The sequence below is a fragment of the Cupressus sempervirens genome, chromosome 11, assembly GCF_028749045.1.
Source record: "Cupressus sempervirens isolate cs-2001-9-10 chromosome 11, ASM2874904v1, whole genome shotgun sequence".
Lineage (NCBI taxonomy): Eukaryota > Viridiplantae > Streptophyta > Pinopsida > Cupressales > Cupressaceae > Cupressus > Cupressus sempervirens.
In genome coordinates, this window is record NC_143128.1 from 649991149 (window position 1) to 650017630 (window position 26482).

The 26482-nt window shown below is 37.1% G+C and overlaps 1 protein-coding gene across 4 annotated transcripts in view; it reads right to left on the bottom strand.

Moving 5' to 3' along the window:
• LOC149531442 (uncharacterized) overlaps nt 1-26482 on the bottom strand; it is a 323857-nt gene that overhangs the window by 242583 nt on the left and 54792 nt on the right. For all 4 annotated transcript variants that reach the window (XM_089808939.1, XM_089808937.1, XM_089808938.1 and 1 more), the window contains exons 11-13: nt 22535-22591; nt 22286-22393; nt 22123-22195 (exon numbers count right to left, since the gene is read on the bottom strand). In XM_089808939.1, coding sequence (XP_089665065.1) covers nt 22123-22195; nt 22286-22393; nt 22535-22591 — 238 coding nt within the window. The remainder of the gene's footprint in view (nt 1-22122; nt 22196-22285; nt 22394-22534; nt 22592-26482) is intronic.

Here is a 26482-nt window from a genome sequence, read left to right on the forward strand (position 1 = left end):
AGCTATGTGCACCATCGTGATCATGTCCATCGCCAAGGTTGTATGTTCGTCATTGTGGTTGTATCCGTCACCATAGTTGTGTTTGTTGTAATCACCGTCACCGTGTCTGTCACCATAGTTGTGTTTGTTTTCATCACCATCACTGTACCCATCGCTGTGTCCATCACCATCATTGTGTTTGTTGTTGTCACCGTCACTATGTCCATCATCGTCATTGTCTCCATTGTCATTACTGCCAGCATGTCTGTTGTCGAGACCATCATCATGTCGATCATCGTTGTGTCTGTCACCATCGTTGTGTCTGTCACCATCGTTGTGTCTGTGTCCATTGTCATGTTTGTGTTCATCACCGTAGTTGTGTCCGTCAATGTCGTCGCGGTTGTCTCTGTCATCATTGTATGTCCGTCATTGTGGCTACGTCCATCGCAGTAGCTATGTCTGTCACCATTGAGATGTTGCTCATTGTCGAGGCTCTATCCATCATCGAGGCTTTAGTCAAGCTTCTGTGTGCCACCGAGGTTTTATCTATAGCTAAAATTGTGTTTGCCACCGAGGTACCCTTCGTCGAGACTCCCTTTGCCAAGGTACTCATGGTCGGGGTTCCCCTCACTAAGTTACTCTCTGTCGAGGTTCCCTTCACTAAGGTGCTCTTCACTGAGGCCCCTGTCGTCATGACACCCTTCGCCAAGGCTCCTATTGCCAAGGTACTCATAGTCGAGCCCCCCTTTGCCAACATCCTCACCACCGAGGCTCTCTTTGTTGAAATTTCATCTGTCAGGAATATAATAGTGGTCATTGTGATTGTGTCAGTGGCTAGGTTTGTGCCAACATTGGCATGTGTGTGACCATATCCAAAGAAATTTTTGAACATAATGATGTAAAAGATTTGATCGATTAGCATCATTGGGATCCTGGCGAAGGGCAAGACAATATTTATATCAGAGAGGTGCAACAGACACCTAATGACAGTGTGGTACAAGGGAGGTTTGATGATAATTCACTCATCTCGCCTGCATGCTTGGTTTGGGATCCTGGTGCTAACAGCAAAACCAATGTTGAAGTGAACCCCCATAATGCTCTCAGTGTGTAGGATGAGAGCAAGGTTGCTAATCTATAGGAAAGCATGGATAATAATCCGAAGTCACATAAATGGAATCATGAACCAAGAGAATGGGGTGAAGGTTTTTTGCAGGAACAATTGCTATCGTTGATTGATGATGGAGTCTATCCTCCAACCGTGCTTAATGCATGTATAACTGCAATCTTTCCATGTCAGGGACTTTAGCGCGAGAGCAATAGGGTCTTCCTAAGTTATTAGTTTCCAGAAGAGATTGATGAACATGATGACATCGATGTATTTTATCTTTGGGATTCTGGTGACTCAAGACACAACAATATTTATACTAGAGTGGCACAGCAGAAGTTTGATGGCAATGTGATGCTGCGGAGGATTGATATAATTCCACTTGTCTTTCCTACACGGTTAATTTGGGAGCCTGGAGTTGTTGGCCTTTCGTCTGGGAGCCTGGAGTTGTTGGCCTTTCGTCTGATGATGGATTACTTGAGGGCAAGCAATCTTTGGGCAACGAGGATTTGTCATGTCCCCAAATTTTTATGTAATAATTAAATTTAATTAATTGATTAATTGGTCCAATAATTTAAATAATATAATAAAAGAACCTTTAATTAGTTACTTTAATTAATGAATATGGGGCCCAAGTTAATAATATTTGTATTTGTGGTTCCAATTGATTTAGTATGTCTCGTACCCATTTTTATTTTAAATGTTTCCATAGGTGTTGCCGTTGGCTATCTTTGTAAACCCTCGAGAGTTCCTCCAGAGGGTATTTTCGCATGGCATATGGGTAGCAGTCGTCAGGCCATTTGGATTATTTCTTTGTACTGCGAATTCCTGTTGGAGTTCTAGATTGTTCGTCATTTTGGAAGTGAAAGATCTTCCATATCTGGCTATTGTGATTTTGGTGGGATTCAACCCTCACCCTATTCCGTCTATGTACGACTTGGCTCGGATCTGGCAAGTCAGAGCACCATCTTTGTCTACAAATACAATTTATAATTCATTTTTGAGATAAGTACAATTTCACGTTTGGCGTACCTTCTCTATGTTATCTATGTCTGCTAGCGTCTAGATATTTTATTTAATTCACACATAATCAGCATTGATCTCCCTCGACATACATCTTCACTACTGTGCGCTTCATTCCCTCTCATCCCACTGTACGGCCTCGTCTCTCTCGCCATACAAACTATTACCATACGGCCTTTATAGGCCCTCCCTCCATTCAACCTATCTTCCCATCCACTCAATTTCATACGTCACTCCATTTTTCCTACCCCTATTGTACGGTATCCACACCATATGACAAACCCCCTTCCTTGATGCGGCCTTCCCTCCACCCGTACATCATTCCCTCCTACTGTACGTGTTGCTATTGTATCGTACACCAATGGCCTAGTCACCACCGTACACCCTCAAGGTCGTATGGTCATATTGCACCTCTATACCATACAAACTATTTGTCCCAGGGGGTATGGACTTCCCATCTCTTCTTTGTCCTATGGTCACAACCTCATTTCCATACACCTTGAGTTGATTCCCTCTTCACTATACATATACTCTCTTGTGAAATTTGGTGTAAGTGTGAACTAGGGAACATTATAGTGGTATTAGAGCAATTGCCTTCGGGTCAAAATTCCCTTCAAGTCAAGATCACCTTTAGGACGAGTTCCCCTTTGAGACATTATAGTGGTATTAGAGCAATTGCCTTCGACTCGAGATCCGTTTCGAGAAGTCATTGCCTTCGAGTTGAGATCCCTTTCGGTTTGAGATCCCTTTAGGCTGAGATTGCCTTCGGATCGAGATTGCCTCCGGACAAAGATCCCCATCAAGTCAAGATTTCTTCCGAGTCGAGATCGCCTTTAGGTCGAGTTCGCCTTCGAGATATTACACAAATGCCAATTCATTAGTGGCTGGTCAATTAATAGTAACTTCCATAGAATCATTATGTCTGCCAATAATAGTAATTTGTTCTAGGGTAAACTTGACATTTTGGGCTATCAATTATCTTTCTTTGGCTTCTCAATCCAACTCTCAACCATCACTTAGGACTGATTTAGTGCAGTTTTAAGGTGAACAAATGCAGTCCTCTTGGAAGATGCATCATCAACCAACGACTCATGTTCATCTCTCAAAACTTGAATGCCAGCATTAGGCGACTTAATCACATTATCTTCTCCATGCTCATGTACAATATTCCTCTGTTGTAGATGGTGTTGTCATTGGGTTGAAGTCTACTTGGAGGCAAGCATACAACAGATAACAGCTGTGGGAGGAAGTGCAACTAGCTGTACGGTATGGCGTATTGTTGGTGGATGTGCATATGGTATGATGTCCCTATGTAATCATGTTTTGTTTCTTGGCATAGCCCAATATGGTTGTTTTAAGTGGGTCGTATAGCAAAAGATGGGAGGCCCTGCATAGTGAGATCATAAGGGAGGGCAGTTAGGCATACGTAGCAAGTGTGCAGAGTGATTTCCTTATGCCATACGGTGAGGGATGCAAATTCCAGTTGCGGGTTCCACTCACTATCGTCTATACGGTGGGATATGAAAGATGTATGATCTATTGTTTGGTCATATGGTGTTGCAAAAGAAGATGTTGAGGCAAATCAATCTTCGACGTGCATGTCAAGGCATGAAGCCAATGTACAGTGATATAATTGGGTTTAGCATCAGGATGTGTGGGCCACCAAAGACGAGCAACAATCATCTGCGCATCAATAAACATCCAATTCCAAACATGTAGTGATTTGCCACATTGCACAAAATATGCATCGAAAACAAAAGAGATTTGTAATTTGTCAGTGAAATGGATATTATAATGATGGTGCTCAGATACAAAGAAAGAAGTAGGGTGAGGGTTGAATCCCTCTAATACCATGATAGCCAAGTAGGAAGAGTCTTTCACTTCTGAAATGGAAAATAGTAGAATTCCATTGAACTTGCAAATAGAATAAAATAAATCAAGTCGCATGCCTAAACAAACCAACCTGATAGACATAAATACCCCATTGAGGGAGAAACTAAGTGTAGACACAAGACAAGGCAAACACCTACGAAATAATTAAAATAGAAATGTGTCTGAGATATATTAAATCAATCGGTCCTATAAACAAAATTTTTAATATCTTATTTATTTACCAATAGGGACAATACAGTCCTCCCGTCCCAAAATTTGTTGGCCCCTATGCAAACGCAATGCTAAATGTTGTAGAATTTTTTCACCTTTCCAATTGGTATCGTCAAGCGCCAAATGCTTCCAACGTACCAAGTATTCCTTGATGATTTGGTTCCTTAGTTTCCCCTCCCAAATGTCAAAGACTTTGATAGGTTCCAACACTAGTTTCACTTCTTCATTGAGAGGTAATAGGTCGACAAATACAACCATATTTTGTCCCACTGCCTTCCTCAAGTAGGATGCGTATAAGACATTGTGAATGCGGCTACCCTCCGACAGCTCAAGTTCATAGGCAACTTTGCCTATGTGGTGGCTTTTACGGTATGGGAGATAGAAACACGGCCTCAGTTTTTCTTTCCCTCTTACCTTCAAAGATGATTGCTTTTCTAACTCTAAAAAGACATCTAGTGTTGATCCTGCGTCAATACGACACCAATGCCCTCCCCAGAGGCGTCACACTCCAAGATGAAGAGTTGAGTAAAATTTGGTAGTGCAGAACCGTACAAGTACTCATTACCTCGAATTTATCGAAGGTGTTTTGTGCCCGTTCATTCCATTGAAAGAAGCCATTCTTCGTTAAATCTATCAAGGGTGCGTTGAGTTGAGAGAAACTTTTCACAAACCTCTTGTTTTAATTGCACAAACTAAATAATCCTCGCAACTCTGAGAGTGTTTTTGGTAGTGACCAATCAAGAATAGCCTGGATCTTTTCTTGGTGAACATGTAATCCATATCTACTGACGACATGTCCCAAGTATAATATTTCTATCATCCCAAATTTGCACTTGGATTGCTTAGCAAACAACTCTACCTCGACGACTCCAAGGACTTCATCTAGATGCGTCAAATGATCTTCCCATGTTTTACTATAAATAAGAATGTCATCAACAAATACTAGCAAGAACTTATGCAATTGTTTGTTGAGGATGCGAGTCATGCGAGAACATAGCTAGCATGTTTGTTAACCCAAATGGCATGATTGTAACATGTTAATTTCTCGTAGCCAATTAAGAACTATAGTTTAAAGTAAATATTCATAACAGGATGACAAAGTGTCAGTTATAACAGTTACATCACATGAAAGAGATTTAACAAACTTATTCAAATGTTATAATTCATCATTAAGGAAACTAGTAACAAACTAATCTAGTTCACATGAAATACAATTATAACTTAACCTCATTCACATGAAATACAATTATAACTTCCATACCTAATAACTTTCCATTTCTATTATTAAATTTCAGAGATAACATAATGAAATATTAAACTAACATGATATATGTTTGAGACAATGATAAATGCAATGTACAAAACAATCAAGTACCATACATGTAGCAGTAAACAGTCATTGCGTTGACCAAGCCTTGTCATCTAGTGAAGAGGAGAAGCATTGACATGGACTTAACCTCCCAACCACGGACCTTAACTTATCCCCACACAATCTCAATTAAGAAAGGATCTCCCTACCCTAGGGTTAGGCTTGGGGTACCATGGTCCTGCCACCTGAGCATTCTATTGTTAGAGTGTCAACTAAGTAGCAGACAAGTTGTGGATATCCTCCATCAACCCCCCCTCTGTTAGCTAGTATGCTAACCTCTAGTGATCGTTGTGATAAGCATACCACTAACCTACCTTAGCCAAGGATTTCAATGGCCAACAATTTGTCCGGTCACCCATCGCTTGACTTAACAAGAGTTACTAGACAACCATGAGCTGACTCAATCTTACTTATATAGTTTTATGATTTAATCACTTTCATTTTTTATTTTCCTTTGTTCTTACAGGGATGTTTACTCTTCCCGCCCTTTTGACTTGACCCTTCTAGTCTTAGAGGTGGATCCTAGGAGATCCCAAGATCATATACAAATCAGGTTTTAGATTGAGTATTATGTATTTAATATTATAGGATCATGAGCTGATCTCATCTCAGGGGCATACTACTAACACCTCTGTATAAGTCAAGCTGATTAATTTGCACAAGTAATTTGGTGCCTTCTTGTAGAGCATTTCATGCACAAAGATGTCAAAGGATAGAACTACCCATTCATTTTGATCACAACAACAACTTATGATTTTTCATGACAGTACCACCAACAACAATCTATATGCATAGCATCAAGAATGATGTTCCAAATCGAATAACAATTCCATCAATAAACAACCCATGGCATTGTAGTAACCATTGTTTCAATAGCAATATTAGCAATGAGCAAATTATACAAATGGCAACGTAGTAAGACCATTGTTTGCCTAACTGTATTAGCAACGAGCAATATAGATAATGGCAATGAAGCAAGAAACAAACAAATTCATAACCTGTGATTGAGTGTTCCGCTACCTAGAGCAGCCTTGAAAACCACAGGTCAAGATGCAGGCGAAATGCTAACTGGAATGTTGGAAATGAATTCGGTACAACATAAGTATCTTCCAGACTCACTACAATGCAGAGCTTTCCAAATGATTTCGAAAATAAAAGTAGACTTGGCTTGTTGTCATAAGATGATATTTCGCTGAGTTATATCAAAGCTCGGACAATAAAGAAAAGAGAGGCGCTCGCATGGTCTAGGCGAGATCACAAATAAGCAAACTAAAGACACTCTCTCGGTTACAAGAAAGAGACCGAGGTGGCCGTGCAAGCCAGCTATCGGTTCAAGAATAATTAATTTCCCACCAAATCAAAAGAGTAACTCCATCAATTGAAACCTTTATAAAATTATGACCCGATGAAAGATGACAATGCTCAAATAATGACCCAATATTTAAGATATTCACAAAGCTTATCCTTTTGCATGATTTTAAAATATATTGGCATCATGCTATTTGTGCCACCTCTATTTGTACATACATATATACATATAAGTATGTGCATAAATTTAATCATGTAATTCTTTTGAATCATTATGTTGGTTTATGCACACGCACACACACACACACAGATATATATATATATATATACACATGTAGGTGTAGGTACAAATGTTAAGATAACATGGTGTTAATATATAGAAATATAATCTAGAGACTACACAACGATCTCAGATAGAAAAGGTAACAATTTTATGTTATTTAAAATGCTTAATGTTTTCTTGTGTAACGAACTGACTGGGTAGCTCGTGGTTGTCCAAGGTATACTCTTACATGCCTAGTCATTAAATCCTTAACCAAGATGGTTAAAATCCATACCTAATGGCCCATCTATGGATTTTTGGTGCCCCAATCCTTATCTCTCATTTAGCAATACTTCCCCCCTTCGCCTTCTCTTGCATCCAAAAAAGATTTTCCCACGGTAATAACATATTCTTCAATTTAAATCAAGATAATGATAATCCAAAAGTTATTTCATAATCATCACAATGGCTAACCACCATTTCCACTAAACAATTATTTTTATAACTTATTGTAAAATAATGAATATTCATTAACAAACAAGTCATCTCCACATAAATCAAGCGATCAACTATATTTTTCATTTCACATGATCAATAACATTCAATTGTTGTAACTATCCAACTATCATTCACATGAAATATACATCGGCTATATGACTTTTTTAAATGGAAAACAATTTGGGACGTAACAATGACCAAAAACACACAATGTTTGTAGTGACACTGGAAAGCTGTTTTTTCCACATCTTGTTTTCGCATGCAGATCTTCGAAACAGAGATCTATTTTAGAAAAGTAAACTATGTCATACAACTCATCAAGCAATTCACCAATCCTGGGAATAGGGTGTCTATTTTTAATGTCTTCTTGTTTAGTGCACAGTAGTCCACATATATGTGTAACGTCCCATCCTTCTTTTTCACCAGCACCATTGATGATGCAAAGGGGCTGGAACTAAGACCCATCCCTTGTCGAGCAATTCTTGAATTGTCTTTTCATTCTCATCTTTAAACTCCCAGGGATAGTGGTACAGTGTGTTGATGACTGACTTGGCGCCAGCTTCCAATTCGATGGTATGCCCAAAACCATGATGGGAAGGTATACCACATTGAATGTCTACAAACACCCTATTGTGTTTATCCAAGATGACCTAAGCTGGTCATCTTGATAGTACACCTATTGCCCTTTTATAGGTTCTATCAAAACAAAGCAATGTGTTGCCCTTGCAACATCGTCATGTCGAAAGATGGCCAACATCTGACAGGTGGAAACCTCCTTCAGACCCTCATTCACTATCCTTTTGAGGAAAACCTTCTTTCCATCAACTACGAAAGTGAAGTCCATCCTCTTGAAGCTTTGGGTATACTCATCCAGAGTATCCATCTACTAGATGTCTAGAACAACCTCCATGTCATCCAAATCCACTATAAAAAGGTCATTTGTCACCATGTGGTTGCCCATGGTAATACTCACTGGGGAAACCAGGTGTGTGCATGATAAAAGTGAATCTCCGGCTACCTTGACTTGGAAACCAGTGTGTGCTTCTGTTGGTCAACTCCTTTGCTTTACAAGTGGTGAGTTTATGAAATTTAGAGTGGCTTTGTTGTCCAACATTACTATGACCCTCTATCCTTAAGAGGGTCCCAGTACCCTAAAAATGGTGCACCTTGGGCTACCCGTAAGAACAATGGTGCACTCTGTCAGAAATAACGGTCGGTTTGCCCCTAGAGCCAAACGCCCACCTATCCACCTAACACTCATTACCTCGATAGGTGAGTTCAAACTCGGAAAAGAGAGGGAAACGTTTTTTGAAGGAAGACAAAATAAATGAGTCACATTCATTCAACAAGTGAGTAAGCAAGACAGAGGAGAAGAAGCAGAGCACAAAGCAGAGAAAAGAAGATCAATAGATCAGAGCAGAGGAGAAATATTTAGAATAGAGTTCAGAGGACAGTAGGAAGGTTCAGTTTCAATGTATGCAACTACACGTGTTTGAATTTCTCTATCACTTTGTAAATTCATTCTTGTTTGTCCTGTGAAGCAGTGATTGCTCCAGGCATTATTGTATGCAGCCCTTAGTGCTGTAAGCTTAAGATTAGTTTTATCAATTGAAGTATTTAGTGTTTTTCCTAGTTGAAGCTAAATGCTCCCAGATTTTGTAATAGTTTAACCTAGTTTGAATAGAAAGCAAGCAAGCAAACATACTATAGATCTAGTTGTGTTGGTTCTTTGTTGTCTCCTTTCTATTCGTTACTGTTTGTGCTTAGTATTGGAAAAGTTCATACTTGCAAGTTTCATTGTTACCTTCTTTGTGTTTTAATGGTGGAAATGCTCAGACTATAAGTCTGTAGATAACTCACTCGGTTCACTCTTTAACTGAGCTCTTCCCCTGTCAACTCGGTTTGTGTGAGACTTGTTGTCTCTACCGAGTCCACCGTGCACCTATTTGTTGTTCTTACCGAGTTTACTCAATACCTTCAGTAACCGAGCTCACTCAATCCTTGTGCAGGTTGTGTGTTGAGCCTGTCAAGCTCCACTCTCCTTTCTTGACCGAACTCACTCGGCATCATCTATGCCGAGTTGCCCTTACTACCGAGCTCACTCGGCTTCTTCGTGTGCCGAGTTACTTGGCACCATCTACATGTCACTCGACACCTCCTTGTGCCAACCAAAACTGTCACTCGACACCTTCTTGTGCCGAGCAAATTTGTAAGTTTGTGAAGTTGAATTATTTACATGGTACCCATGCGATACAAATGCGCCATCCTCTCTATACAATTTAAGCTAACCTCCTTGGGAACTTCTTGTTTGTTATCCCTTTCGGGTGTCGAATTCTCCAGTTCTTCCTCACTATCTGACATGACCTCAATGTAGTGTATTTTCCCTTTCCCTAAACATCTATGCCCTGGTTCCCCTTGCTTCTTATAATGGAAACATAATTTTTTCCTCCTAACCTACAACCAAAAGAAAAAAAGTATGTTTCAAGTTTCAACTGTAAGTTTTGGATGTTGACCGAATTTTGTGGACATCATGGATGTGTACCACTCTTTTATATTAGGATCATGGAGTCACATCCACGATGGTTCATGCTCCACGGTGGATTCACAATCAACCATGGATGTGACTCCACAAACTATTATTTATTTCCACAATCTGCGGTGAGATTAACACCAGAGAACATATAAGCAACAGTCCTCCACCGTGTATTCAATCTGCAACATATTAACATATTCATTCCATCACTGTGTGAAGTACATACATTTTACAATCTTCTTCAATCATTGTTGCAGATTGCATACCACAGTCTTCCTTGTTGTCTATGCAGATTACTGCACGGAATCTATAGAATACATTCATCACAAAAAACAATATTATATTGTCATTACAGTATATAGATTAAAATCTTCAGTTTATCAGCATACTTTATCATTGTGAAATAGATTGAAATTATAGTCTGGTAGGTTCATCCAACTGTAAGTCTGGTAAATTGAAAATCTGTTATTAAAATTATTTAATGTCACTTTATTACTTTAGTGCAAATAGGTTGCCATTCACTTTGCAAAAATCTTGCCAAGGTATTGCTGAAGGAAACTAATCATGCTGGTACACAATTGTTTTGAACAACAACCACTGCTCTCAAAATAAGCGCTAAACATAAATAGCAATGCTCTCCAAGGACCTGGGGAAAATACCAAGAAAAACCCAGCAAAACTCGAAACGCTACAAAGAGCTTTGTCACCATCTATGGTAACAATTAAACTCACACCATCATTGAATGCCAAGAGAACCCTCAAAACTAAACCAACATTCATTCACAGAATAGGAAAGCGTAAAACAAGGGACATTGCACATGAGCTCACATTCATTACACACATGAGATTTTAACAAATTAAATCAAGTTTGAACTTCAGTTTCAATTTTAATAGCTAGATCTGCTTTCAACTAACATTACAACATCTGTAAATGACGCATATATGGCTTTTCAATTGGACTGTAATATCCCCAACGGATATTTCCCCAATTTTTTGCTCAAATATATTTCAGACATTTAAACATATATATGCATGCAATAATTTTCATGTTAACCACCAAATACCATAAATACCCAAATAAAAGCAATCACAGAAATCTTATTCAAATATCCGGCTCAGATATTTAACCCGAGATTTCTCACATATAATTTCAGAATTATAAACAAATAGGTTTATGCAACAGTTTTCAGAATAACCAATAAATAAATCGGCAAATACATAGATTAACACTCTCAGAATTGTTATTGCATTATAATAACCAGAAAAACAATAACATAATATAATCCCATCTTAAAAACAGCAACAACAGTCAATTTGGAAAAAACACTATAAAAGAACTTGTAAATTGTTGATGACTTGTAGCTTCAGTCGGATAAATCCTATAAGACTATAAACTATTAAAGATACAGATATATATATATATATAGAAGATATATAAATTGTTAATAGAATAAATTAATATAATACTGATATATATATTATCAGTATTATATTAATTTATTCTAATAACAATTTATATATATATATATATATATATACACACCCAATCAAACTGTTATTATATTAAGTCTTAGAATCATAATGTTTGATCATTCCCATATTGGGTGGAGCTACTGTTTTGAAACGTCGTGGATGTTGACCGAATGTTTTGAAACATTGTGGATGTGTATGACTAGTTTATATTAACATCGTGGAGTCGCATCCACATTGGGTCGTGACTTCGTGATCGAGTCACAATCCACCATGGATGTGACTCCACAAACTAGTATTTATTCCCACAATCTGCAATGAGATTAACACCGGCAATGTAATAACCCCAAGTGGTTATAACTTCGTCAAATTCCATATTCTTCTCTAATTTAGTTGTTTAACATTTCGTCAAGCACTTTGCAAGCAACCTCTAATACCAATGTAATATCCCTTGCCCAAAAACTCAAAGAATATTGTCAAACACTTGTATATTGTCTTTCTCTTTTCTAATTTTCTTGTGTTTCAGATTGTTTGATATAGTTTGAATGATGCCAAGAAACTTGGAATGTTCGCAAATGATATTACAATACCTCTTACAATGAACTAATATGCAAGTGCAGTTCTTTTTGGTAAGTCAATGCATATATATGGAAATTAGATATGGAATGCATACCTACAGCCAACTGACATTTTGACAAACAATTGGCATACAACTATTATGCTGATCATATATGCTATTAGATGGACATTTCATCAAACAAATAGTATGCAACATATATCTCCTTTATTGAATTCATTCCCATCTACAATGCTGCTATGAATGTGCCAAGACAAATGGGCTTACCATAATGACTTCAGCAATGCCAAATTTGATTCTGAATTATCACTAACAACAGCAAAATTATATGCCTAAGATTACAATGCTAACTACTAATAGTTGTAAGAGGAACCCGATAGTAGTGATGCCCACAAATGGAAATGAAAGTTGCAGTCGGAATCAACCATAAATACTGTAGCACAGCACTGCTCACACGTACTGTAGCAGCAAGGAAAAAAACGATTACTAATGGCTGCCAAAGATGAATCTTGAGATCTACACTCAATAGTCCTTCAATATTCTTCAAACCCTTTGGTTATTCCTTAACTTTAAACTCAAATAGAACTCCAAAATTAAGCTCTCCTGAATGCCAAATTCAGTGGATATTTCACCACCTCAAATGATTGCAACACTAAAGAATTGACGCTCTCCAATGGCTAACTGAAATCAAAAACCCTTAGTTTCTTCTCCCAAATTCATATCAAATGCAATTGACAATAATCGGATGCCTAACAATGAAGCTCTCACCTCTATTTATTCTTTTCCTTCACCCTTCTAGAAGGAAATAAAATATTATTTAGTTGCACTCTCTAGAAGTTTCTCCCTTTCCAATACAATAATTAGTTGTGCTTCTAGAAAATTAAATTAATTAAATATAAAGTCACTTTTAGATTTATTTATTTATTGACTTTAATTTAATTTATTTCTCCTTATTTCTCCACATAGCCTTCGAAGAACGAAAAGCTAAGAACTCCATTGAGGATCTAAAAGATGGGGGATATTACAGTCTACCCCCCTAAAATTGCTTGTCTTCAAGCAATCCAACAACACAATGAACTCCAACCTCCACCTTGATCCCAAATGAAGTAGTATGTGACACCCATGTCAACATTGAACCAACTGCATACCACTAACATCATCAGGACCAACAACATAACCTACAATATAGAACACAAAACCTGTGCTAATGATGTACGAGTTAGAATATCACCGGAAGAAAACCCCACAAGAAATATCTTCATCCTGGTCCCCACCCATATAATATATACTAGACTGGAATCCTAATCAACAATCCCTTAAAGAGATGTAGCTATAGGAGAACAATATGCACTCATGCCAACTGTATCAACAATAAGTGGTCACGTCAAAATTTGTGGACATAGGAACATTACCAACTGCCGCAACACAAAATTGAATCTTTACAGATGGTGAAAACTGAGCCCAACTCCACTCAGATGAGTGATCAACATCAACCTCAAACAACGGATTGTCATAAGAGATGTTGCCTCCATGTCAAACATAGGATTGTCTATGAAGTGATCAACACTTTGTTGATCAATAGTATAACATGACTCTATCACTATATCACTCACCTCATCAACAATAATAAGGGTACTATCATCAAAGCACACATCTACAGTCGCTTGCATATTGCTAAACTCCTCATTGGATGGCTCAACTGACACCGAAGTGGTTACTGATATGATAGTATTCTTGCTTGCTCCTACTCCCACTATCGCTACATCGCCATCAAATTCATGACACAAGGAACTCATGCCAACAACTACATCATCTAACTTAACCTGACATGAATTTTCATCGCATTCCACCTCAATTGTGCCCACCTCATGCAACGGCTCATTAGAAATGTCCCGCACATCTAAAGCAGCAATTGTATCATCACATTTCATTCTTCCGAAAAGCGATATCATGTTCCGCTCAAGTCTCAGATTCGAAATTACTTGGGTCATCCGTTTATGATTTTGATTCATCTCATTCACTAGCACATCCAATTGTTTCACAATACCCTATCGAAATCTCTATCCTTTGGCAAAAAAGTATGCCCTCTGCAGGTATAATGAATACCAAACCTTCTGTCACCATCCATAATGCTGAAAACCAAGTCCTCTACCTGTGGGTTGAAAGAAAAGTAACGAGCACTCCTCAAAGTGCAATGCCGATAAAAACTTATAATCCGTATCAAGGGCTCATCATCATCAAATGGGGAATTAGAAGATGGCTCCAATCTCTAACTCTGAACTATTGGTCGGGCAGGATCCTGGGCAAACCTCTCAGCAAACCCAACCACAAAAACCCTATTGGGAAGCATTGTAGCCAAGGTCTCTACAATCTTTCTCACCAATCGTCGTATGACACAAGAGCCCCGAATGAGAGCACCCTCAGATAAACTGTATGAAACCTCTTGCAAATCCAAGCTCTCAAGCAAATACTCAATGAATGAAATAGTACAGTAGAAATTATGTGGAAGCATCAATCTGCTCCCTCGTAATCCACAGCTGATCCCTCTAAAAATGTGACAATGCCAACTGTCCAATGCTACCAGAGGTATGAAAAGAAGAAATAGATTCACTTCAAGTAGAAAGAAGCAAATCACCATGAGAGCCAATCTCCAATGATGCTCTCACCTACTCTGTACGTACTACACTCATATCTTGGATGAATGTGTTCGCTACATCATCACGTCCCTCATCCTCAACCGTAGAAGCAAACTCAACACCAACCACAATATGTAACTGAATAGGGTCTGGGGTTGGTGTCAACAATACCCGATCTAACTCTAAGGTAACCTCATCCAACTATGATTGTGACTCCTAAAGGGCCAATTGAGTATACTGAAGAGAGTCCACAGTCACCTAAAGCTCTCGGGTGAGCTCAGCTGCCACCTCCTCTTTCCCTAACAACATCTCATAGCAGGTGCTACTCCACTCCATAAGGTAATCCCTGTCGGCAACTAATTGAGAGTAACTATGCTTCAAGATCCTAACAGCCTCTCGAAGAGCATGCTGCTAGAGAAAGAGTACTACTCCTTGTTCATCACACATAGGAGCACCCCAACCAGATGTAGCTAACATCTAACAGGTAGCATCATAATGCTTAAGAGCAATATAAATGTTACTATCACTCAACTTTAGCTGACAAGTCACATGATGCCTTTGTAATCCTTGACTCCTATGCAAACTCTATGTCTCACTAACTGCACTAAGATAGGAAACAGAATCAGAACTCTCCACCACAAGATCGCTCGCACAATTCTATATCGACATACAATTGCCATGTACATCAAACAACTCCTCATATGAAGAAATGGAAGCCCTTCCCATATCAATCTCCTCACATGTCTCAACTTCCACCTCAATAGTAAGATCCTCTAAGCATCAATTCTAGGACCCATTCAAAACCTCTTCGAAGTCATCACCCAATACCCAGTACATCTCATAGCATCATCAAATGGATCATCAGATGTATCTGTACTATCTACATTGACATCTCTTGACAAAGCCTCAACTTCGGATTTCGGACTCTACACACATGACTCAACACCAAGTTGTGAATCAGTAATAAGAGAGTATAAACCCGCATCTACAAACTCCATTGAAACACCCACATCACCAACATCATAGCTGGGTGACTCTATACATGTCTCGATCCCACCTGAGGAAGCAATTGCCTCCTGCACTATAGCAACACCATGAGATCTCACACACAAATCTCCAATAATAATCTTGTCCACGGGAGAGCCAAAAGTATCAGTGGTAACAATTGCATCAATTGTCTTTGCACTAACTGTAGCAACAGCTCTGGGAGCCTCAACTTGCTGAAGCTTGGTGTTGCTATCCTCTATTGCCACTGACCCAACCACCTGTCCTTGTGAAATAAGTCCATCATCAACACTGCAGATAGGATTAGCAGGTGTCGTACTAAATATAGGTACATCTACATCAAGGACCCCTATCAGGGAAAACTCAAGCTTCCTTCCTTGCAACCTCGATGTCGGCCTTCTAAAGGTGGAAACCATATACCTTGTTGCCATTTCAATTGTCTTTGGATTCGACAACCTCTCTCTCAATCTCTATTGATGAAGCTTAAGTTTCGCCATACTCTCCTGCAAAACATTCATCTTCGCGCTAACTTCCTCATTACTCGACCGACTTTTAGAACTGTCAATCCTCATATGTCTGTCCATGGCTAGAAAATGCTAGAGTGCTGGTCACTCCAAATGCAACAGCAAATCTGACCATAATTAATATTTTCCTATCCCAAAAAATGGTAGGAAACTGCTCTGATACCAATGTAATAACCCCAACTGGTTATATCTTCGTCAAATACCAAATTCTTCTCTAATTTAGTTGTTTGACATTTCGTCAAACACTTTGCAAGAAAGCTCTGATACCAATGTAATATCCCTTGCCCAAAAGCTCAAGGGATATGGTCAAACACTTGTGTGTTGCCTTTCTCTTTTCTGAGTTTTTTGTGTTTCAGATTGTTTGATATAGTTTGACTGATGCCAAGAAACGTAGAATGTTCGCAAATGATATTACAATACCTCTTACAATGAACTAATATGCAAATGCAGTTCTTTTTAGTATTTTCAATGCATATACATGGAAACTAGATATGGAATGCATACCTACAGCCAACTAACATTTTGACAAACAATTGGCATACAACTATTATGCTGATCATATATGCTATTAGATGGACATTTCGTCAAACAAATGGTATGCAACATATATCTCCTTTATTGAATTCATTCACATGTACAATGCTGCTATGAATTTGCCAAGATAAATGGGCTTACAATAATGACTACAGCAATGCCAAATTTGATTATGAATTATCACTTACAACAGCAAAATTATATGCCTAGGATTACAATGCTAACTACTAATAGTTGTAAGAGGAACCTGATTGTAGTGATGCCCACAGATAGAGATGAAAGTTGCAATCGGAATCAAGCATAAATACTATAGCGCAGCACTGTTCACACGTACTTTAGCAGCAAGGATAAAAATGATTACTAATGGCTCCAAAGATGAATCTTCAAATCTACACTCAATAGTCCTTCAATATTCTTCAAACCCTTCGGTTATTCCTTAACTTTAAGCTCAAATAGCACTCCAAAATTAAGCTCTCCTGAATGCCAAATTCAAAGGATATTTCACCATCTCAAATGGTTGCAACACTACAAAATTGACGCTCTCCAATGGCTAACTAAAATCAGAAACCCTTAGTTTCTTCTCCCAAGTTCATATCAAATGCAATTGACAATAATCAGATACCTAACAATGAAGCTCTCACCTCTATTTATTCTTTTCCTTCACCCTTCTAGAAGGAAATAATATTATTTAGTTGCACTCTCTAGAAGTTTCCCCCTTTCCAATACAATAATTAGTTGTGCTTCTAGAAAATGGATTTTCTAGAAGCTTCCCCCTTTCCAATACAATAATTAGTTGTGCTTTTAGAAAATTAAATTAATTAAATATAAAGTCACCTTTAGATATATTTATTTATTGACTTTAATTTAATTTATTTCTCCACTTCGCCTTCGGAGAACGAAAAGCTAAGAACTCCATTGAGGGTCTAGATGATGGGGGACATTACAAGCAAACACATAAGAAACAATCTTCCAACGTGTATTCTATCTGCAGCATATTAACATATTCATTCTATCGCTGTGTGAAGTACATGTGTTTTACAGTCTTCTACAACCATTATTGCAGATTGCGTACCAGTCTTCTTTGTTGTGTATGCAGCTTACTGTACAGAGTATATAGAATAGGTTCAACACAAATAACAATATTATATTGTCGCTAGAGTATTTAGATTAATATCTTCAGTTTATTAGCATACTTTATCATTGTGAAATAGATTGAAATTAAAGTCTGCAATTAAACTCTTAATCAAGAGCATTAATTAATACTGACAAAAGTATATCAATTTCATATAGACAATAAATGTAAATCTGATCTCCAGTTTTAACACGGTATCAAAGCAGGTTTGAGAAACAATCAAAGATCAGATTTTAAATTAATATTTTCTATTGGAAATCTAATATCTACAAAAGGGTGAATGGAATCAGACTTGAAGGTGCTTCAAGTTCTGAAGCTCTGAAATTGTGCATGATGCTAATAGTAAGAAAACATGAGTTAAAAACAATCGTCGAAAATCCTCCTAAGTGTAATGAGAATAATGAGAAAAATCAATGGGAAAAGGAGAATACCAGAGCAATGAAATTATTAGTAGACGAAGTAAAAGATCATCTACTACCTATTATCACAAAGTTAGACTCTGCACATGATATGTTTGAGATCAATAACACCAGCAGGATTCTTATTGTCAAAAATCAACTCTCTAACATTAAAATGAATTAAGGAGAGACCATTGCCTCATACTTTATGAGGATAACAGAATTAACAAACCAACTCTCAACAATAGGTCACATCTATGGTAGTAAGGAGTAACTATGATAACCTTAAATGGACTCCCTATCTCACAGGAAAACTTTAGAGAAGGAATAAGTGTTCATTCTAAACTCCCAATATTTGATCAACTAAAAGCTGATTGCATTCAAGAAGAGTGTAATTTAATATCTAGAGGAATCGGTGTGGAATCCACAAATGAAGACATTTAGATTCTCACCATCAATTTGAAAATGAAAAAAGGGCGAGGATTCAAATGGTAAAAAGTTGTTGAATAAACAGAAAGATTATTCTAAAATACAATGTTATAGATGCAACAACAATGGGCACACTACAACAAGATGTCCTGACAGACTCAAGCATCAAGTTTCCTTCACTGTAAGTCAGAAATTCAAACTTGGATCTAGGGAAACTTGTATTCTAAAGAACTTCATATATCTCAAAATTTTGTAGAATTCTAGATTAAGACGGAGTTCATGATTATTTACCATCTGCACCAAGCCTCTTGCAAAATGAAGGTGGAACACTTTCGAGGTAAACATTGTATGATTATAATTACTAAGAATGAGTCTCAGAAAATTTGTTTATTGTACTAATGAAACTAATTATTAATCATGAATGTTACTTGTGCCCTATGTACATCATGAGGAAGTGAGGATTTCCAAATGTTATCGCTTGTATTTGTTAAACTTATTGAAAGGTGACAATATTATATTATGATAGATATGTTATAATGTCTAAGCAAATCATGACAGATTATATCTTGCATGTTGGATAAAGTTCCTTAAACAAACCATGAATGTTCATATAATAAGTATTCTTGAGGATACGTGCGCACACACCTTATGAACATTTTGAGTATTTGATGAATGTTATGCAATTTGATGTTCTGGAGGCCATTACTCGAAGTAATTGGTGAATATGAAGTGACTTGATATTTAGGATGTCATTACTCAGAGAACGTGGTGGATATCATGCATCTTGATGTTCAAGAGGCCATTACTCAAAGTACTTGGTGAATGTCATGTGACATTTAGGAGGTCATTTCTCTTGATATCATAAGATGATATATAAATGGTGGTTATCATCTGATCAAAGATATTCTCAAAACTTGTGATTTTTTATATTACATTGACGTAACCTCTAGTCATGTGTTTATCCTCCCTAGCTAAGAGGGAGTGTTGATGTTTTGCAGCTTAAGTCGGATAAATCCTATGAGAAGAAAATTATTAAAGATATATAAAAGATAAATAGATTGTTATTAGAAGAAATTAATATACTAATGATATATATTTGTGTGTGTGCGCGCGCGCGCGCATTTGTTTATATACACCTACCAAATCTGTTTTAAGGCATAATTTCTCACATACTAATCTAGGGAATGTACATAAAACAAATTATATATTTTATACATAGCATCTTATATATTTGATATTAGCAATAATGCAAAATATGTAGATTTTAGTCTATTCATGAAATTGCAACAATAGATCATGACAAGGTGATGGTTAAAATACAATAAGGGACACAGTGATGTGAGGTTCTATTCTAACTACACCATATCATGGGGTATGGGTGGCGGCTCGCCACATGAGGCTGTTGGGATCAAGGTGTAGACCAACCTCTACAATTATAAATAAATGGAATGGATTCGAAGGAGTCTTAGTTATAAGAGACAAAATAATTTAGTGTTCATTCCATGCTCTTAGGATTGATTGGAAAGTGGAAATACATAATGAGGAGAAAACAACAAGTTTTGTAACAAGAATGCCAAAACCTTAGGTGGAACAAAGAGGCCAAATGAGTAGGTGTTTATTCTGTGCTCATGGGCTTGATTGGAAAGGATAGGCTCCTCATGCCTTGAAGGTTTCTCTGAGAGATTCTTTAGTGTGGATTATTTTGTTAGGGAAAGCCTTTATTTGAATCCTACATGCTTTCAAATCATAAGACAATGAATAACGAAACATGAATAGGGGGTGCAAATAAAACCATATGACTAGGTAAGCTACCCTATGCAGATGTCCAATGTGCCTACCACTTGGGGTTAAATTTTCAAGATCCAGGAACCTGACAAAAAGAGGACACTACAAAGGAAGGTCTAAGTTCTAAATTAACATCATGTCATTATGATTATAGATGTATTGACGAACATATTGTAAATCATTTGGGAATATCCCCACTCAACTCATTGCATGAGGAGTATTTACAATAATAGATAAGCTTCTATTATTACCATTGGGAGCATAAAAACATGAACTTGTTGAGTTTTTAAAGGTAGAAATGACAAACCATAAGGTCTATGAGCTCCTTGTATCTTGGAAGTTATATTGATGCCAAGGCACTAAAAATTGCATCTTTTTGTGTAATTAAATTCATAGGTGCTCTATCAAATTTACTTGAGTTTTCCACATGTTACACATGTTCAATCAATTAAACTTGTTGCTACTCTACATGTTGATAGTGTAACTTGTAATAGCACTGAATTTGTATTGTATGTGTTTTCAAGAACACTCTTAGATCAATATACATATCAACATGTAGAGGCATGTCTTAATGTAGAGACACATCTGTACATGAATCTTATTCACATAAGGGCGTGTCTCTGCATTGAGACATGCCCCTTCATATCTGTTGTTGTTTCATAGCAGTCGTTAACAGTAATTATCAATCGGCTAGTATGCCGTTAAAACACATTTTTAAACATCTAAGTGCAATCATAATGTGTGTCGTAATCTACAAGTGGAACATTTGAACATAAATATATGCTCAAACAGCAACATTTTCGATCATATATATATATATATATATATATATATATATATATGTTTGAACTTTGAACATATATATAGCTGTCTTCATAAAATAGCAATGTAATATTATACAATTGCCTTCTTAAACAGTCGATCATTATTCAGATCGAAAATTAGGGTTTAATATGATTTGGTTGACCTCAATTTTAATGATAATATTATATAATTAAATACTCATTTGATAAATAAGAACACGACACACATATATATCTGTGTATGTGTGTCAGTCCAATAAACATTAATTATTAATAATACACATAAAAATATCACAAAATGGATATTCATCAAATGTAATAGATCATGTAATGATTTGATTTTGTCGACTAGACTTATCTGACCAAAGCTACAAACAAATAACAAAACATATCTCATATGTTTTATTATCAATCTGTTACAGTGGCAAAGATAATCATTTATAAGAATTTATATTTAACAAAAAAAATGACATATCTAACTTTTTGTTTCCTAATAACAGAAAACACTGTACAAAATCAGAAATTCATGTCATGAAACTTAATGCTTAGTAAAAGGGAAAAAAGGAGAATTTACACTTGTTTACAACATTGTTTATCCAGTCATGCATATTAGCAGAAAAGAGCTTTTGAAGGAAAGTATGGCTCCATACTTCTTGTTAATGAGCTTAAAAATGTCATATTGCTTGTCTTCGCTTTTCTTGAGAGATCGAGCTCCAACTGAGTCTGCAAAACAAATCATTTCATTATTATAGTGAATGACATGGTAAGTATAGTATTAGGTATGTTGCATTCTATCTCGTTGTGAATAAATACCTTGACTGGTTGAAGCAGATTCTCTATATGAGATTGGACAAGATTGATCATATGAGATAAACTTTGAGAGATCTCAAAGTACTTCCTATAAAAAACATTCTCCACTGCCTTAAATCATAAGAATCACAAATCACTATCAGTCACATGAAAACTTCTGTGCAAGTTTAAACAGCCAGCTGCACCAAAAACAAGAGCACAGAAAACAACTAATATACTATCGAAAATAAGCACCATCCCGCAATTTCTTACCTTTATTAACACTGCTATGTGACCAAGAGACCTAAGTTTTTCTTTTTTAATTGGTACCTGCAAATATGAGCTACATATTATGAGTATTATTCTTAGTGCATAGTAATACAGACATATAATTATTGTATTAGAGATATAGAGATGCCTGAAATCATCACTTTTTCAGTGGGATTAAACTAAGAAAATACATTTACTGATCTTTCCCACAAATAACCAAGTCAGATGATGCTCCAACATTGATTATTTTTTCAGCTTTTTATTTACATCTGATGTCACATGCACTTAATTTATTGCAGCTTTATTTACAATGTTACTTCTTCACTTCTGTCATATATTTCTCTATCGACCTACCAATCTATCTACCATGATGTCTACCAGCATTTACCTGCCCATCTACTCAATCTGGGGGAGGGGGGTAGCAAGGGATGGCTTTAATATGGAAAATGTTTCAAAGTCTCATCACTTTTGCCTTAGGTAAGAGGGTTCCAACCAAAGGGTGCCACATGAAACTCAACTATTGCTCCATATATATGCAAGGTAGATCATACTCCAATATATTTACTGAAACAAAACTATTATTGGTTATTATAATATGCCAGAAAAAAAATATATATTTAATTTCTCAAATTAAAACTCCAATTTGATAATGAAAAAGTCCATACTACCTAGCATGTGTATAATATTGGTTTTGTAATGTTCCGTCCTAAAAATGTGATAGTCGTACAATTTGACTGGAGCAAATTGTCGTTCGTAGGTCAGAGATGTTTACCGTACTAGTAAAGAAATCAATATGGTCATACTAACCCCAATGTTAGTAGATTCCTCTTGTGCACTCTCTTTTGTCATATGTTTATTTTCTTTGAAGTGTTCTCTCCTAGACGCATTTTGTAGTGAAAACGTCTGTAGTGAATGAATTTACCCTTTTGTTAAAGCCATTCTCTAGTTGAGGCGCTTGCAATTGCTTTTACGTAGGGGCATACAATTTGCTCACATTGTGTATACACCAGAGAACCAAAAATCGCGGTGATTCATGCAATTTGGCAATTTGAGCAAGCCTAGGCAATTTTTTCAGACTCCGTGACTCATCTCGATTTTTTCTTAAAATTTGTCAAAAATTGCCTAACTCGGCGATTTTTTCAAAAATTGGCCCCAAAAATCATCAAGTTGGTAAAAAATCACCAATTTGTTTGATGTATGTGATGGATTTATTGTTTATGATCCTTGTTTACGTATGTTAGGCTTTAGCTTCTATTTGACAATGTTATAGTGTGTTTACCATACCCAATGTTAGTAGGGAATCCACTTGACTAAATCCTCTTATTTTTTTATCAGAGAGGCCTTGCCAAAAGAGTGAGTAGAAATGACATTATAAATCTGATATAAAATGTGCAACTACAGCTACTTATGACAGCCACCTTTACAATGCCAAATGTCCAATTTAAATGATGCAAATTGATTGTAGAACCTGATATACAAATTGCCCAATGAAGGAGATGAAATTGCAATCATAATCAAGCCAAGTATTGTAGTGCAGGTACTATTCACAGCACTGTTCATGGCATTGTTCATGTTACTATTCACGGCACTGTTCATGGCATTGTTCATGTTACTATTCACGGCACTATAGCAGCCAGCAATAAATGTATTCTCCAATTTAAGCACAAATAGAACTCCAAAATGAAGCTTTGAAGCTCTCCTGAATGTCAAATTCAGTGGATATTTCACCACCTCAAATGGTTGTAACACTAAAGAATTGACGCTCTCCAATGGCTAACTGAAATCAGAAACCCTTGGTTTCTTCTCCCAAGTTTATATCAAATGCAATTGACAATAATCGGATGCCTAACAAAGAAGCTCTCGCCTCTATTTATTCTTTTTCCTTCACCCTTCTAGAAGAAAATAAAGTATTATTTAACTGCACTCTCTAGAAGCTTCCCCCTTTCCAATACAATAATTAGTTGTGCTTCTAGAAAATGCACTCTCTAGAAGTTTCCCCCTTTCCAATACAATAATTAGTTGTGCTTCTAGAAAATTAAATTAATTAAATATAAATTCACCTTTAGATTTATTTATTTATTAACTTAATTTATGACTCCTTATTACTCCACTTAGCCTTTGGAAAATGAAAAGCTAAGAACTCCAATGAGGGTCTAAAAGATGGGTAACATTACAATCTGCCCTCCCTGAAATTGCTTATCCTCAAGCAATTCAGCAACACAATGAACTCCAACCTCCACATGGATCCCAAATGAAGTAGTGTGTGACACCCCTGTCAACATTGAACCAACTACATACCACTAACATCCTCAGAACCAACAACATAACCTGCAGTATAGAACTCAAAACCTGTGCTAATGATGTAGAGTTAAAATATCACCAGAAGAAAACCCCACAAGAAATATTTTCATCCTAGTCCCCACCCCTATAATATATGCTAGATTGGAATCCTGATCAACAATCCCTTGAAGAGACGTAGCTATAGGAGAACCATATGCACCCATGCCAACTGTATCAACAATAGGTGTAGCCACGTCAAAATCTGTGGACACAAGAACATTACCAACTACCGCAACACAAAACTGAATCTTTACAGATGGTGAAAATTGAGCCCAAATCCACTCAGGTGAGTGATCAACATCAACCTCAAACATCAGATTGTCATAAGACAATGTTGCATCCATGTCAAACATAGTATTGTCCATTAAGTGAACATTAACACTCTGTTGATCAATAGTATAACATGACTCTGTTACTCACTCACCTCATCAGCAATAACAAGTGTACTATCATCATAGCACACATCTACAACTGTACGCATACTACTAAACTCCTCTTTGGACGATTCAACTGACACAGAAGTGGCTGCTAATATAACAGTATCCTCGCATGCTCCTACTCCCACTATTGCTGCATCGCCATCAAATACATGATTCGGGGAACTCATGCTAACAACTGCATCATCTGACTTGACATGTATTCTCATCACATTCCACCTCAATTGTGCCCAACTCATGTAGTGTTTCATAACAAATCTCCTGCAAATCTGAAGTAGCAACTGTATCATCATATTTCTATCTTTGAAAAAGCGATATCATGTTTTGCACAAATCTCGAATTTGAAATTAGTTGGGTCATCCATTTGTGATTTTGATTCATCTCATTTACTAGCACATCCAACTATTTCCCAATACCCTATATCTCTGAATCTCTATCCCTTGGCGGCGATGTACGCCCTCTGCGGGTATAATGAATTCCAAGCCTTCTATTACCATCTATAATGCTTAAAACCAAGCCCTCTACCTATGGATTGAAAGAAAAGTTATGAGCACTCCTCATAGTATAATGTCGATAAAAACTCTCAATCTCTGTCAAGGGCTCATCATCATCAAACTAGAAATGAAAAGATGGCTCCTGTCTCTAACTCCAAACTATTGGTCAGGCAAGATCCCAGGCAACCCTCTCAGTAAACCCAACCACAATTTTCCTATTGAGAAGCACTGTAGCCAAGGTCTCTACAATCTTCCTCACCAATCGTCGTATAGCAAGAGAGCCCCGAATGAGAGTACCCTCAGATATACTGTATGAAACCTCCCACAAATCCAAGCTCTCAAACAAATACACCATGAATGACTCAATACAGTAAAAATTATATATGGAAGCATCAATTTGCTCCCCTGCAATCCGTAGTTGATCCCTCTGAAAATGTGACAATGCCAACTGTCTAATGCTACTAACCATATGGAAAGAAGAAATAGATTGACTTTTAGTAGAAGGAAGCAAATCACCATGAGAGCTTGTCTCCACTGATGCTCTCACCTCCTCTGTACATACTACACTCATATCCTGGATGAATCCGTTCACTACATCATCACTTCCCTCATCCTCAACCGTAGAAGCAAACTCACCACCAACCACAATATGTAATTGAATAGGGTCTGGGGCTAGTGTC